The 12,746-nt window shown below is 35.0% G+C and overlaps 1 protein-coding gene across 5 annotated transcripts in view; it reads right to left on the bottom strand.

The window, feature by feature from the left end:
- LOC106143531 (four and a half LIM domains protein 2) overlaps positions 1 to 12,746 on the bottom strand; it is a 109,741-nt gene that overhangs the window by 72,547 nt on the left and 24,448 nt on the right. Inside the window, exon 2 of one of the 5 annotated variants that reach the window (XM_013345645.2) lies at positions 5,185 to 5,270. In XM_013345645.2, coding sequence (XP_013201099.1) covers positions 5,185 to 5,270 — 86 coding nt within the window. Of the gene's footprint in view, positions 1 to 172; positions 476 to 5,184; positions 5,271 to 12,746 lie in introns of those variants that run through there. The other 4 variants (XM_060945309.1, XM_060945310.1, XM_060945308.1 and 1 more) reach the window with 4 other exon arrangements.

Genomic DNA, 12,746 nt, shown 5'->3' with positions numbered 1-12,746 from the left:
AATCTTTTTATAGCATTTTTTAAACAAATATCTAAGATTTCAAACTAGCAGACGAGAATGCAACCACGAAAAAGTAATCGCGAAGGTAAGTATTGCCATCTAGATAGGTTTGTTTGACCTAACCTACCTATATTTTTTGCCTGAGAAAGTCATAAGTGGTACTGGTACCTACCGTGTATGTAGGTAGATAATTTAGTTAGGTACTCTTTGTATCAGCTGTTATCTGCTTTGATTTCGCTGTCATTTCCTTCATGAACACCAACAATGCCATTTATGTAAACAAAAATCACGAAAGTTTTACCACAATGAACAACACTAAAAAAAAACACTGGCCATACACACAGAAAAATTGAAATCACATTTGAATTAAGAATGTTTTTAAATGTTTCTTATAAAAACAATCGCGGCACGCGCGGCGGCTTCAGCGCTCCAGCGAGCGACGCGTTCGCTTTCCAAATGACAAATGCGCGTCAACGGGTTACGCGGTTTGTTTACCTTCGCGCGGTTTCGCATCAAGTTCAAGGGATTTGAGCCGTCACCGGCAAGAGACCAATGAAAAATGACCCACCCGTGTTCCTATTCGTCTTTTCATTTTCAAACTGGCCATTCATTAGGTGATATCTTAATAAAATGGTTCTTTTGTACGTAATCTTGGAAGGGAGGAATGATATCATAATAATCATACATACACAAATACACAATACCTACCTTCTATTATGACGGTACACCTAGTAGGTATCTAAACGTACATAGATAAACAATTCATTTGAACAAGGTTCTCCGTGTTATGGTAGTAGGTACGTAGGTACCTAAGAATAAAGGTACCTTCAGACCTACTAAATAGCTACAGCCTTCGCCTATCCAGATTGAGTCTGTTTTGTTTTTTTGTCGATATATGTATATATATATATTTTTTTCAATTTTCTGACCACAATCTCTGTATTTAACAGTTACACAGATAACAGGCTAGACTAGACAAACATGCACAAAAAAGTAAGAGGAAAATAACCTTCATTTTATTATCAGCAAAATAAATTAGGTTGCAGTATCTTACCATAATCACCTTATCAACATCGAAAATAGTTTTTTTTATCATAATTCTAACATGACAGCCTAATTTCTAATACCGGCTGTGTAGTAGGTAAATGGATATTCATGTTATAAAGTCACCCTATTTTCTCTGTTTATGTAATGTATGCGCTAATTTCAGAAATTTGTGGACGGATTTTGTTCCGGTTGTAATGTTGGATAAAAGGTTTCTGAAGTAGGTTTATATCCATAAATAATCCATATGAAGCCGTACGCTAGTTTTTAACAACTGACTTCAAAAAAGTGTACCGATATTATAGTGACATCTACTATCCCTTTTTTGAGTGTCGTCAATATTTGTTTAATACTCACCTCTAGATGGCGCTACAAAAATAGTTTAACTATTTGATGACAGATGGCGCTGTAAGAGTTCATTGACATTTCAACGCGCTGGAGTGCTCAGCTGTGAGTAAATATTATTAGTAAAGAGATCAACATAACATAACCTAACCTTTACCTAATTTTAATACAACTACGAGGGCTACAAAAAGAAATAATCTTATTGTAAAGAGCCAGTATGTTGTTTTATGTTAGTTTGAAAGAACATTGTTCATCAAAGCTAATTACGTTAGCAACTTTAATAGAATAACAAAGCTGACAAACCGAAGGACATTGCACGAAGCATCGTACCTACGCATTGGTACGACAATTGGCTTTGTGAGTCATATTATATCTTTACCTAACAATGATAAATACATCAATGCAAAGGTAGTTTTGATAACAACGCAATTGTATCCGGTTGTTATCGTTTGGCCGACTGATTTGTTGCTATACTTACTTAATTTGTGTTATCATAGAACATAGTAGGTATATTCTAGATTCTGTAAATTTGATGCAGTTAATTTCTTACCTGCTTACACAAACCCAACTTGGGATTTCTCTTGTACTTTTGAACTTACAACTAAATAAGTTACATCGGACAGCTGATAAAACTAATTCTCATGTAGCTGTTAGCTCTAGCATACATCTATGACCTAAATTTGGTGGCAAGATTTAAAATATATGTATAAAGTTTTTTTAAACACAAGAATATCATTATCTCGATAAGAGTGTCGAAATCAGTCAAGAATAATATAGATATTTATTATACGGGTTTGACCTGTTCCAGAGACAGATGCTTGATTCAGACAATTTTATGGAATTGAATTCAAATTAAGTGTAAAAGACGATGTTACTTAATGTTAGCCGGAGAAAAGTTGAAATTGTACTGAACATAAATCCACATATAAATCAAAATTACAGTAGGCACCTTAAAATTTTGGTTCAATTATTAAGGGTATCATAAAAGAGTGAAAATATTGCATTTAAGCCAAGAATATTTCAGTCATCATAAGGATTTGACCAAATACAACGTAAACGAGACTCAGAGGTAATTAAACTGGGTCTGCTGTATGTCCATGGATTAATCAAACGGTTGAAAATAGTCTATTAACTAATTGGGTTTCATTAAATAGTATCCATGCAATACGATCATCTACTAGACTTTACGATAACGTGGAAATTTCAGGAAATTCTTTTTCTTCTCTTATAAGTACCCGTAAACCACATGACGAATTTCAAATGTCTGTCAGTTTGGACTTCGTTAGTCAATCATTAAGTCAAACAATCAGCCTCTTCTTTTATGTATAAAGATAGACATAGTATGAAGCAGATCATATGAAAGGTATCTATCTTGTTCTTCTAAACTTTTGAACTGCCAAAATATGAAAAGTGACCACAATGGGTTTTATCGATAATAATTGCTTAATCATTATGTTGCATGTATGCATGTGGTTTTGAGTATATAAGACAGGAACATTCAATGATTAAGAAACAAGTAATTGACATAAATGCACATTAATATGAAACTAACACCAAAAGTCGAGTATAAATTCCAGGGTAAATGATAAAAATAATTACAAAAACTTGTATAAACAGGAAAAAGATTACTATAATGGGAATATAAAGTACAATTAACATTTAAAATAATAAGAATATATTATTATGAGACAGGAGTATAAACTTCACTTAGATACATAATGAACGTGTTACGCAAACAAAATAGCCAATTCCAAGTGATAATTACTAACCAATACAACATCAATAAATCTTTGACTTGTGGGCTAATTCCCTCGACGTTTTTACGAACCCATAAATTTCCCCTCACCATACTTACCTGTACTCATCCAATTAAAGAAATTATTTTGTTATTTAGGGCCTCGCATCGGGAATCCAATGGGAAAAGCATGGTAAAAGACTTTTAATGAGTTTTTCATAAATCTTTAAACAAATTTCACCGAATCCAAATCAGTTAACTTATCGGAGATGTTAATAGTCCAATTATTTGAAAAATACTATACATAATACAGACATATGTTAGCATCTTGGCAATCCGCTAAAGACAGGCGGGAGCGACGCCCCACACAAAAGATATAATGAAAAGAAAATCCTTACTTGTTTCTCATTAAAATATAGTGTTTTTAATTTTGGTAAAAACACTGTTACTATAAAAATAATAAATGGTCTTTTAATCACTAACATGTAGTCTGTTTATTAGTGAGTTAGAAAGTATTTTTGCAAGAATACTTTGAAACTTTTTTTTGCCTTGACAATGAAACAATAATTATATTTTTTTATAGAAACTTAACCTTTTATTAGCTTTTTAATTTCTAAAGATGTTAGCGTAAAAACATGTCAAACTTACAAGTTTTACATGTAAATACTGAATACTTACATTACATAATGAATACTTTATTGCTTGACAGGAAAAATACATAATAAGTCATAATCATAATCATAGCCTACATTACAATTATTTGGTAGGTACCTTTTATATTTCTTGCGTCATATTCATCAAAGTATCTCATCATCGACCTATGACCTCTTCGTACAATAGAAGGAAAATAAAATTAATTGAAGCTTAGTTCTTCATGTTCTTCAGTTCTTTTGAATTATTCATATGACAGACATAGAATGGAACTGTCACTCAATCCTCCTCGAAATAATTTACATATCGATTTAAAAACATTGATACAACAAACAAATATAACCAAGAAAATCATATTGTATAAAAAAAAAAAAAAATTAACGCCAATATAAATGGCTGTCGCAAGTGTCGCGTCACGGTCACGACACGATATTCAATAACATTACTGAAGATGACACGTATAAATGACACAGTGATGCATTATTCGCCGATATTTTAATACAAATCCAAACAGCGACATTATTGCAGAATAATATGATTCCAATACTATATACAAGCACTTATTTTAATTGTATAAGTCCACATTCATTTCAGCCGGGACACTTCTCACTTCACTGTCATCTGTTTTCTTCCTGAGCTATCCTGGCACAACTGGGACAATTGACGTGCGAACGTATGTTGTTGTTATTAGTTCTACGCCTCCGAACTGCATAGTTCCTCTCCCTAGAAGGGAATTTTTGGATTTTCCTCTCTGTGATCACTGGTTCCATCTCATGTCCCGTCACCCGACGATACACTTCCTCCCACTCTAATTGCTTCAATGAGAGACACATAGTTGTGATGGGTTGCGCCGTAGCTGAACAAACGTCTGATCAGAGTTAACACTCGAATGACAGTGGCAAACAAAATGTTTTGCCTTTAAGCGCTTACGACGATGACCTTATGCTTCAAGCATACAAGGCTATCGTGTTATCCTCTCGTTCGGCAATTTTAATCACGTTTGATCACTTCGATGTTTGTGAAGAGAATGAAAGTGCAATTGATAAATAAGTTATCGGTGACCCGAAGCGGGGCACGTCCGTCTCAGCGATAACAAACGAGTTATGTGATTATTAACAAATATTTATGTACTTACAAGTAACATTTTAACCAGGCCAGCATTTTCTTTCATATCGTAATGTGTTTTTAAGCACTTTTCTTGCTATTTGCGACTCTAATTACTTACCCATTAGCATTTAGACGACGAGAATGCAACAAGGTAAAAAGATGTAATGTGGTGTGAGTGAGGTGTCTTTTATTTAATATATTTCTATGTCTAGGTCGATCTGTAATCAAGGTGCATTGACAAACTGCTTCCTAAACATTTCAAAATTAAAATAAAAAGCAATGAAATATGGAACGGATCTTACCTCCATGCATGTGGAATAAACCCTGGGCACAGTTCCGGGCAGTTATCGCAAGGTCTTCCTTCTGAGACCTCCTTTATTCGAACACCCTGTTGACAAAAGAAAATAATGTGAGTCAATGATAAAAATAGCATTATGGTTATAAGTGGATGTAACACGAACCTCAATGAACAACATATCATCTAAACCGTCACATATATTAAGGTAATTGAAACGCGCAGTATTTGCTTCTACAGTATTCAGAGAATCTTTGCCATCGTCAGAATCACATTCGCTGTAGCTGTCCGATGTAGAATAGTCACTATCCCTTTTAGTAAACAATTTAAATATTCCTCTTTTTTCACGCCATGATTCGTTATCTTTAAAATTATTGCTTTTTCTTTTCTTGTGGATTTTAAAAGGCACTTGTTTCAATTTTCGTTGCGTAATATCGGTGTTCTTTAGCTCATTTTTAGTTTTGTATCTACTATTATAATCTTTTTCAGTAACTCCACAATGGTTAATAAGATAATCTTTTATTATTTGTTCTTTTCCTGATGGGTCTCTCCAATAATTCTCTCTTTTTCTAATTCCTAAGTAGTAATCCAATTCTCTCTCGCCTAAATCATCTTCTTCTTCGTATTCGTCGTCTCTCTTTGTTTTAACTTCATTATCACTATTGGTATTTGAATCCCTTTTGTACTCGTCCATAACTTTCGCGAGCAAATGATATTTCCTGTTTGTGTTGGGCATCTTTTTTAACAAATTAGATGTATTCGATGTGAGAAATTTGGTTGTTTTTCGGTAAACTGAAGCAACTGACTCTCGTCTTGTTTTCATAGCGTCTATTTTTGAAGACAAACAGGTTGCAAAGAAATGTTTTATTGTGTCAGAAACTTTGTCAGGCTTACAGTTCATTTCAAAAAGAACACATCTTGCAAGTAAGGAGTTCAATTGTACACAGCGGGGCGAGATAGGGAACGGTTTTGTAGAAACTAAATTAATCGGTTCCTATAAACGGGGGTAGGGTAGTACCCAGCTGGGGTCGCTAGACACAACTAGCCAGAATTTACGATTACGATTCAATTGCGAAGGTGACGCGATCGTGGTCACCTGCCAATGGCTGAGCAAGTTCTAAAAACCACATTAAATAGAGCCTTCACTATAAAAGTATTGAATAGTTAAATCAGTGGATGGCAAAAGAGCTAGGGGTCAAGATACATTGGTTTGGATGGTGGGTGGTTATGGGCTGCCATAAGGGTGTGGAGTTTTACGGATGGACATGCAAACAAAGCTAAAATGTTCTCTGAGTAAATGGCTTGGCAAATTGTTACACCCTTGTTCGAGATTGGTCGTTTTGGCCCTTTTTACAAATATACGCATTGTTATGAGGCCAGTGCTCTTAGAAACTCCAAAAATAGAATTAAAGAATTGTTCTGTTGTTATTACCTAATTCGATTTTAGATTAACCACGATATAATTGGGACTTAACGCTTATCAGAAAAATAAACAGCATTTTTAATTAACATAATATTCTTACGTTCTAAAATGACGAATGACATGAAATTGCTTTTATTTTTGGCACAAGTACGCCATCTATAAATATTCATAACTTCTAGTTTGATTCGGTACTCTAGATGGCGCTGAACATTTTGTGCTGGTGCTACCACTCCTGCCATCTGTTATCGAGTAGAAGTAACGAATAGTCTCAATAAAAAATAGATGGCGTACCTGTTGCTATTGACTGAAAGGTCTGACTGAAAGCTACTAAAATAGGTTGCATTTTAGTTTTTTAGTTCTTGATGACTTGTGATGAATTTCTAGATGTCTTTAAAGTTAACTCCTAGACTTCTTAAGAAACTTACCGACCTATGGTAATTTCATACATATGATAATTTCAGCATCCGAATTTCCGCTTTAAGTACATATGTATATCTGTCAGCCAATCAGTAAACCAAGAGTTTTAGTATTTATTGTGTTTTGAATAGATTTTACCGAAGCTCGGACAAAATCTATTCGTCAAATGTGCTGTTAAAATAACAACACCAAAGGCGACTAAGGTAAGGTACGTTAGATTCTTCTTTAAGGCGATGGGCTAGCAACCTGTCACTATTTAAATCTCAATTCTAACATTAAGCCAAACGACAGAACGTGGCCTTTCAGTGTTTTCAAGACTGTTGGCTCAGTCTACCCCGCAAGGGATAAAGACGTGATTATATGTATGAAAGTATATAACAACATATTTCGCGTATATTAGGTTGTCGTGGACGATGATCCGCATCTAGATCATTTCTCGAAATATTATATTACGCAATTTTAGAAGCCTTGAACACCAAATAGGGCATAGACTTATGTCGAGTGGTACAAGTGAAAAGCGATTTTATTTTAAAATAAATCTATCTATACATATAATAAATCTGTAGAAAGGTCAATTCTGTACATTGAAAATATTGAAAAAATAAATAGCAGGGGGTGTTACTGGATCGATACCAAACACAAATATGTGATTAAAAAAATTTTTGTCTGTCTGTCTGTATGTTCAGGCATCACGTGAAAACTAACGGTTCGATTTTGATGAAACTTGGTATAATTATACCTGATTATCCTGGGCATAAAATAGGATACTTTTTATCCTGAAAAAATACGAAGAAAAAAAATCTTAATTTTTCAGTTTAGTCATAGACGTTGTTCTGTAGAACCGCGAACACACGTTGCGTTACCCGCAGTGGATTCAGCGCCGTAACTTATAGCGCCCAAAGTCGGAATTAGCTTGAACCGTTTGCGGCACACACGGGCCGCTACTAATTACTATGAAAAAAATACTTTAGTCCGGTCAATCTAGACATTCGAAGCTACATTAATTCCCATCAAGCTGAAAATGAATTTAATTGTTTAAAACACAATCAAAAGCATTTTTTCAAAATTCCCCGTGATTTCGGCTTAAGGAAAAAAAAATACCCAAGGTCAAAGGTAAAAAATGGGCGTTTCGCGATTTTCTTCAAAACGGTAAATTTTTCAAATCGGAAAATTACCTCAGACATAAATTGTAGATCATAAAGTTATCTATAAAAAAGGTATCAATATTTTTTTTTCAATAAAGCTACCGTTTCCTAGATATAACGATGCAAAAAGTTACAAGCGTCATAATATGCACACGTTTCCACGCCACCTCTGAGGTAGTGTACTATTAGCGCGTTTTTTTAACATTTTTATTATTAAACTTGAAAAAGTCTGAGATAGGTTAGAATAAACACATGTTTTCACTGCGCAGTGGCATTCAAGACTAACATTCGCATGTATTTTTTTTTAAATTAGAATAACCCTAAGTGAAGAAAATCATCTTAGGACAATAATAGAGATTACAATTAAATCAAATTAAAACTAAAACTACTTATAAAAAGAAAGAAAAAAGATGACTACAAACTAAAATTTAATTTATAAATTGTACAGTTCCTGCATAGTATCAACATGCGGGAGTGTGCCCAGAAGGATGGCAGCATTGCCAATTTGAATGGCAATGCTGATTCTCTGAGCCAGATAATTTCCAGCCCTCCGGTCAAGAGATACCTCAATCAGCTTTTTCGACAATTGTCAGAAAAGCTGATGGGCGGATAGGCCCCCCGGTCCCAGAGTTTCTACCCCAAAATGTTCAAAAGTATAGGTATTACCGATACCTACATATTTGCGCCTTTTGAGGTTTTTTGCCTCATTTGAAGCAAAACCGGCCTTAGATTTAGTAACCTGAAGATGAGACGGTGCAAGTGTGTCGACACAAGTAGCATCCCACACCAAAGGCCGCCCCAATCTACAGGGTACCAGTCATATCCGGTCTCTTGGCTGGATAGAACGGCTGGAACATGGATGGTGGCAAGAGCACGGAGGATTATGTTATTTAGGGCGGCATGGCGCCCTAAACGGCCGGCACTCCTAGGGCATGAGAGGCCGTGGTGTCCATAGCCGTCAACGGTATCCCGCAAGGACTACTATTATTAAAGACTAACGGTAATTCATGTGTTGAGCATTCTGAGATTAAGCAGGTATACGCTCCTAGCCACGTTCACAATTAAACAGAGAGATAGATGTTGTCTCAAGGTTTCACTACAGTATAAATGAAGGGACTGAGTTTCATTATACTTATGTATATTTTATATTTTGAATTCAAGCTAAAATTACTGACATGATCTACAATCTATGTCTGAGGTAATTTTCCGATAAAACTTACCGTTTTGAAGAAAATCGTGAAAAACCCATTTTTTTACCTTTGACCTTGGGTAATTTTTTTCCTTAAACCAGAATCATAGGGAATTTTGAAATAATGCTTTTGATTGTGTTTTAAACAATTATACTCATTTTCAGCTTGATGGGAATTAATGTAGCTTCATTCTTATTTTTTGATCTAAATTGACCGGACTACTTACTACAGAACGCGAACTCAACAGCAGTAGCTCAATAGAGGGATCTCCTTAATTATTATAGGCCTAGCCGTAATTGGGTCCAATAGATATTTATAAGATGTCATTGTCAGAGTTACTCAAAATGGAGAAATAAACCATCCACGCGATGACCGACATCTGCGCGGACGGAGTCGCGGGGGGAAGCTAGTTCTAAAATAAATTGCTTTAAACTAAATTTACTGCCGCTTCTAAAGCGTCAATGCAGAAGAAGCGGTAACAAACTGCACTGCAGCACATAAAAAATTTTTAGAATGGGGTTTCTTTTGTTTTCTTCATCCTTCTTGCGTTAGGTTTTCGCCTGTCTTACCGTAATGATACCGATATTTTTACATAATAATATCACATAACTCAGAAGAGTTTGATACATACATACATAAAATCACGCATCTTTTCCGGAGGGGTAGACAGAGACTACATCAATATGTAATAGTAGTTTGATACCTAAATCAATTAATGCATATACGTCTTTAGTTAATGCAAGAATTCTTGGCATCATGCTACTGGAGCCCAATTTGTTTAATTTAGGTAAATGTGTTTTATTATTTAGTTTAGTTTTAATAGATTTTGTATATGTAACTTTACATTTAATTTTTATTATCAATCTATTTAAAAAAACATATTTTTTAAATATTGAGTATTTGTGACTTACGCCGCATTGTAAAGTTACACACTAATGAATGACTCTTTATTTGATGTCATCACTATCATGGATTAAAACATATGTTTTCTGTTTACTCTTAATTTCACGACCTCCGCCCGAGACGGTTTACAGAACCGATGAGTCATACGGTTTCTGGCAGATTTTGACCCCGAAGCTTATTTTATTTGTTTTATTTTATTTATAAGTAAGTAGGTACCGCATGACCATTTTAATGCTGTTATCTTTAGCCACAGACTTAAGTAAGATAAAAAATTAAATATATATATAAATCACGTTCCGAAACAAGAATATAGCTCTCTCTCTCTTTCTATCTCGTTCGTTTCTCACAACGAAGTCCATTACATTAATTAAAATATCTAGTTAAGATTGTGTTCCTTTCTGAAAAATTTGGAATACTATTTTTGATTCGTGTATTAAATATGTAATTCGAGTACAAAAAATTTGAAACATTAACTAACAACAGACCCCGCAAAGAATAAAGACGTGTATGTATATATTTATTAATTCTTTATTGTAACAATTACAATTTGTAAAGCACAATAAGCGGACTTTATGCTAATAGCATTATCTAACAACCTACCATTGGGTTAAGCAGAGAACCTTTGTGTGGGTTATAATAAACATACTTTTTATTTATATACGCTCCATTCTTTATATTGGGACACGCACTGTTAAGACCATAAGACAAGGTCAGGGCTATTACCCTTGTAACCTTTAATACTTATACATGCGATGGCTTTTTCCAAATAAGAGTTTATGGAATTAACTTCCTGATATGGTTCCTGACATGCATACATACATATAATTACGTCTATATCCCTTGCGGGGTAGACTGATAGGGCACGTTCAGCTTCACTACATAGTATAAAACAAAGTCGCTATTTTAGTCTGTTTGTCTGTATGCTTAAATCTTTAAAATTACGCAACGGATTTGATGCGGTTTTTTGTAACAGGTTTTTATGTATAATTAACATTTATAATTTTGCACCCGTGCGAAGCCGGGGCGGGTCGCTAGTATTATATAAACTACAACAACATAATAAAACTTGCATCGGAATGTCAAATTATCAAGTCAAACAGTAGCGTCGGCAGGGTCAGCACATAAACCGGTGTACACATTGCATGACTATCGCGGATTTTGCTAACGGTACAAACAAACATCCAGTATGCGCACGTGTTGTTACAACGGTCAATATCAATGATGTACAGAATCTGGATGAGTCAAAACATATAAGAAAATAAACATACATACATATGGTCACGTCTATATCCCTTGTGGGGTAGACAAAGCCAACAGTCTTGAAAAGACTGAATAGCCACGTTCAGCTATTTGGCTTAATGATAGAATTGAGATTCTAATAGTGACAGGTTGCTAGCCCATCGCCTAAAAGAGAATCCCAAGTTTGTAAGCCTTTCCCTTAGTCGCCTTTCACGACATCCATGGGAAAGAGATGGAGTGGTCCTATTCTTTTTTGTATTGGTGCCGGAAACCACACGGCACTACACACACATTAAATAAAAATTACATAAATGTATTGTTATTAATGTTTTGTACTTATTTGGATATCTCAAACATTCGCACATCGATGTTCAAGTCATATAAATACGAGTTTTAAGTAAGCTTCTGTCTCTTGCTATCTCTTTGGTTTTTATGGAGAGTTCTACTCGTAATAAGATGCTTAAAGTCCACAGATCCTCAATATATGGCATTTCCTGTTCTTTATATCATTGACCACAACCATTAGGCTATACGCTGGCGCCCGGCGCTTCTCGGTAATTGCAGTGTACACTGGGTTAGCAATAATTGTTCTTGGCATAATATATACATATTATACATATATGGTCACGTCTAAATCCCTTGCGGGGTAGACAGAGCCAACAGTCTTGAAAAGACTGAATGGCCACGTTCAGCTATTTGGCTTAATGATAGAATTGAAATTCAAATAGTGACAGGTTGCTAGCCCATCGCCTAAAAAAGAACCCCAAGTTTGTAAGCCTATCCCTTAGTCGCCTTTTACGACATCCATGGGAAAGAGATGGAGTGGTCCTATTCTGTTTTGTATTAGTGCCGGGAACCACACGGCATAATATATGAGATGTATAATTTAGAACGAAGGAAATCCCTCGGTCGATGATTATTGTATTTTTTTAAAGAATGGTGTGTTTCTGACAGAGTTGGCGAAACATATAATATTATGTATCAATAAATATTACCAAATCATAAATCGAATAGGAATGCAAATGTATTGCTTCATTTAATTAATACGTGTTAAGTACCCGAAACCGCCGAGCTTGCATGAAGAGAGTTATGAATGTGGATGAAGCGAAGGAAGTATGCAGAGATCGTGGCAAGTGGAAAGAGGTAGTCTCTGCCTACCCCTCCGGAAAAGAGGCATGATTTTATGTATGTATGTATGTGTTAAGTAAATAATGATACAAAGAAATCGTGAGCATACTGAACCTTGAAAACA

The sequence above is a fragment of the Amyelois transitella genome, chromosome 7 (assembly GCF_032362555.1).
Source record: "Amyelois transitella isolate CPQ chromosome 7, ilAmyTran1.1, whole genome shotgun sequence".
NCBI lineage: Eukaryota > Metazoa > Arthropoda > Insecta > Lepidoptera > Pyralidae > Amyelois > Amyelois transitella.
This window is presented reverse-complemented; position numbering and strand designations above follow the sequence as displayed.